Genomic DNA, 3,773 nt, shown 5'->3' on the forward strand with positions numbered 1-3,773 from the left:
CTGCTGAACTGGGGCATTTGTCCTCAGTGAAGTGGCTTCAGACTGGAGATGGCAATGGCCCAAATACCTTGTGCAAAGAGGGTGTAAGGCCCAAATGGCAGGAGGCCTGCTTGCTCTTCTGCTTCCTGGCTTCCTTCTGAGCTGATCTCCTCCAAGCACCACCCCCAGCCTCTGGCTGTGGCAGCCTCCTTAGCCTTCCCATCCGACTCAGCTGGGGACAGCACAGGCAGAGCTGGGTAGGTGGGCGAATTATACTCTCCTTACCTGTGCAAACCTGAGTTAAATTACACCCTAAGGTGTGTATGGGTCAACTCTACTGCTTTCCAACTCTTTGGGCACCTGTGCACTGGGAGGACTGGGAGAATGCCCCATCCTGAGGCCCACGGCAGGGCAGAGTGACAAGAGAGATGCAAGGACTAAAGCTGGGAACAGTCAGGACTGGAGTGGCACTGGTTACAGGTGGAATGTGCCTGCAAAGCTGAGAAGGGAGAGAGGACAAGAAAATCCCTTGGAATCATAGAATCATCCTGGTTGGAAGGGACCTTGAAGATCATAAAGTCCAACCATAACCTAAATCCCCCTACTATAACCTAATTTACCTGTTCAGTGCTTAAATCATGTTGCTAAAATCACAACTTTGGTGAGGTCAGGTTCCTCAAAAGGGTTGGAAGCAGGTTAAAGCCTGTAGCTTGGATGTGGGGGTAGCAGCTTCCAGGAACAGAGACCTCAGGCAAAATACCCTGGTAGACTGGAGTGATTCATGTCTCAGCTCCTGCCTGTGCCTTTCATCTTCCCTGCAGTTCTACGAGACATCAGCGAGCGAGGCAGGGACCTCGAGCAGATCTTGTCTCAGTACATCACCTTTGTCAAGCCTGCCTTTGAGGAGTTCTGTTTGCCAGTAAGTAAGGGGAGTGACACCCATGGGAGTCTGACAAAAACACCTGCCCAGCTCCTTAGGCAGGAGCATTTTGTGCCTTGGAGCTCAGGTTAGCTTGCCTCATCTTGCTCCCTCCCTGCAGGCAGTAGCAAAAATGGGGGTGCCAGTCCTGGCTGGGGCAGGGTGAGACTGGGGACTACTTATACAGCCACTGCCTTCCTGGAGAGATCACCTTCCCTATGGAAACGTCAAGATGGACAGAGAAACTCCTCACTGCATAGGGTCTGACAAACCCAACACTAGGCAGCTCAGCAAATGCCAGCTTGGGAAGGAAAATCCTTGGCTGCATCTAGCTGAGGATGGGGAAATCCCTGTCCCCAGGCACTGTCTGCTGTATCTGCCTCCTATTTTGTGCTGTCCTGCCTGCCCTTCTCACTCCTGCAATGCTGCTGGCTTCTTGCTGGCTGGATGCTGGCCACACAGATGGGCACAGAGATGTTTTTGTGGCCAAGGTCTGAGGCTGGAAACACAGGTTCAATTCCTGCCTGTGCTGCTGGCCAGCAGTTCCCAGGTTGCAGGCCTCCTCTGGCTCAGTTTCTCCAAAATAAGAAATTTCTCATATAACTACACATGAGAGGGGCTGATTCTTTTGTGTGCTACAAGTTCTTTTCTGTGGCTCCTGGGCAGCACCCTTTTGCCTGGCTCAGATGTGGCTCTCAGAACCAAAGTCCAAGTCCAGTGTACTCCCAATAAGTCTTTTCCTGAGGGGCAGGTGCAGTTTGGTGCCTCCCAGGTCCTTAGTAAGGTAAATCAGCAGCTTTGTGAAGCTGCATCAGTCTCTTCTGTTGAAGAGTCTGTAGGAGGAGAAAATGTGAATCGAGGAGGGTAGAAAGTCACTGCTTTGTCCCTACCCACCAGCTTTGCAGTGGTCTGCTCCCACTTCCAACTTGGTGGTTGGCTCATTTGGATGTCGAGCAGGCTCAGCACCCACTGCTGCTGGTACTCGACTCCTAAACCAGCTCTGGGCTGGGTATCCAGCACTGAAATGGTCCAGCATGTCCTGGTGCTTTCTGATACAGTTTGGAAGCACCTGTAGGTGTCAGATGACACCCTCTGCTCATCAGGCTAGCTTTGTTAACTGGTGGTAGATCTTGGCTGTCAGGAAGCTGATCAGCTGCGAAAGCTGACACAGAGAAGGGGTGGAACTGAAACTGGCACCTGCAGGTGAAAATAGGCCAGCACTGATGCCCTGAATCAGACCTTTTTTTTTTTTGCAGCAGTGCTGGCAGAAAATTCTCCCTGCATCCCAACCAGATCATATGGCTGCGCCCCACATGCCCAAACACCCCAGGCATGCCAGCTCTTGTTCTTGTACTCAGTCTGCCTGGATTCAGGGAGGAGGTTGCTCCCCAAAGCATCAGCTGCTGGGGTCTTGCAATGGTGAGGCTTTTCAGTTTCAGGTCGTGTTATGTGTGCCTCTTATTGGAATCTGTATGAGCTCATGAAAATGTATTTAAGGGGCCAAGCAGTGCCCTCAAAACCCTGGGCAAAAGACAAGAGCATCCAAATTACCAGCCATGACGTACCTCCCTGTGGGTTTGGCAGGGGAAGGGGAAGGACTGGCCCAGGAAGCAGGGACAATGTCCCAGCCTGGTGGCTCTCCACTCTCTGTAACACAGTGCTCTCTCTCCTCCCAGACCAAGAAGTATGCTGACGTGATCATTCCCAGAGGAGCAGATAATGAAGGTGAGTGGACCCAGCCCCTGCCGTAGGGTCCTTTGCAGCTTTGGGCTGCTGATGTTGCGGTGGTGTTGGGGAGGAGGCAGCAAGACCTGCTACAGAGGTGACTCAGGCCCCTGCTACCCAAGAGTCACCACATGTGTGCTGAGATGAGCACATTTGCTCCTGCCTGGAGCATTAGTGACGGGGAATTTGTGCTCCTCTGTTCGATCCTGGGAGCTCATCCATGTGCAGTGAACTCCTGCTCCATCCCACACAAAGGGAAATGGGCTTCTGCAAGGTCAGGTGTGCAGCTGGGACAGCCAAGTCTCTGCCTGGCTGGAGTCAGCCTGACAGACTGGCTTGAATGCTGAACTCAGCTGGGGGCAGAGGGATGAAGTTCCACCAGGCAGCTCCTTCTCTCAGGGTTGCAGCTCCCCACGGTGCGACAGGCAGGGATGGGAGGAGGGATGACAAATGGCACCTCCTCTCCGCTTTATTTCGCAGCCACCCTAACGCGACCTCTCCCCCGCCATGTGTCTCTCCCCCTCCCTTTCTGCTCACAGTGGCCATCAACCTGATCGTGCAGCACATCCAGGACATCCTGAATGGAGGACTCAGCAAACGGCAGAGCAACGGCTACCTGAACGGCTACACTCCCCCCCGCCAACGGCAGCCCTCAGAGTCCAGCAGCCGGCCCCACTGACCCCGGGGGGCAGGCGTGTGGGGCTGGGGGCAGAGGGCACTGGGGCCCTCCCTCTGTACATACTGTCTGTTCATCCTCCCCCCCCTCCTTTATTTATTTAAGAAACCAGATGGAGACCAATGCCTTTAATTTTGGATGTTGGGAATGCCGGACGAGAAGCAGCAGCTGGGAGCTCGGGAGCCCGGACCCGCCCGCAGCTCCTGGCCTTGCTCAGTAACTCCTCCTCCAGCACGGAACCGGCTATAAATCTCTATAAATATAGAATTGCTCTATTTTTGTGTAAATGCAGAATAACGTGAAGTTACTTGCCGTAAGGTAATTTGCCAGGCTCCGTGTCGCTGGGGAAAAAGAGGGTCCTGGGAGGTGTTGGTGTCAGGATTTTCACCTCAAAGGCAGTAAGAAAGGGAGAGGGTTCTACAACTGCCTAGTATCAGAACGTATCTTAATCAGTGGTGGGGGCAGATGGCAGCC

The 3,773-nt window shown here is 53.5% G+C and overlaps 1 protein-coding gene across 1 annotated transcript in view; it reads left to right on the forward strand.

The window, feature by feature from the left end:
- UCK2 (uridine-cytidine kinase 2) overlaps positions 1-3,575 on the forward strand; it is a 9,296-nt gene extending 5,721 nt beyond the window's left edge. The window contains exons 4-6 of the mRNA XM_010002344.1: positions 801-898; positions 2,575-2,623; positions 3,163-3,575. Of these exons, the coding sequence (XP_010000646.1) occupies positions 801-898; positions 2,575-2,623; positions 3,163-3,302 (287 nt within the window). The 3' untranslated portion in view covers positions 3,303-3,575. The remainder of the gene's footprint in view (positions 1-800; positions 899-2,574; positions 2,624-3,162) is intronic.
- Positions 3,576-3,773: the final 198 nt, after the last annotated feature.

This window comes from Chaetura pelagica, unplaced genomic scaffold (assembly GCF_000747805.2).
Source record: "Chaetura pelagica isolate M959 unplaced genomic scaffold, ChaPel_1.0 scaffold368, whole genome shotgun sequence".
In the NCBI taxonomy this organism is placed as follows: Eukaryota; Metazoa; Chordata; class Aves; order Apodiformes; family Apodidae; genus Chaetura; species Chaetura pelagica.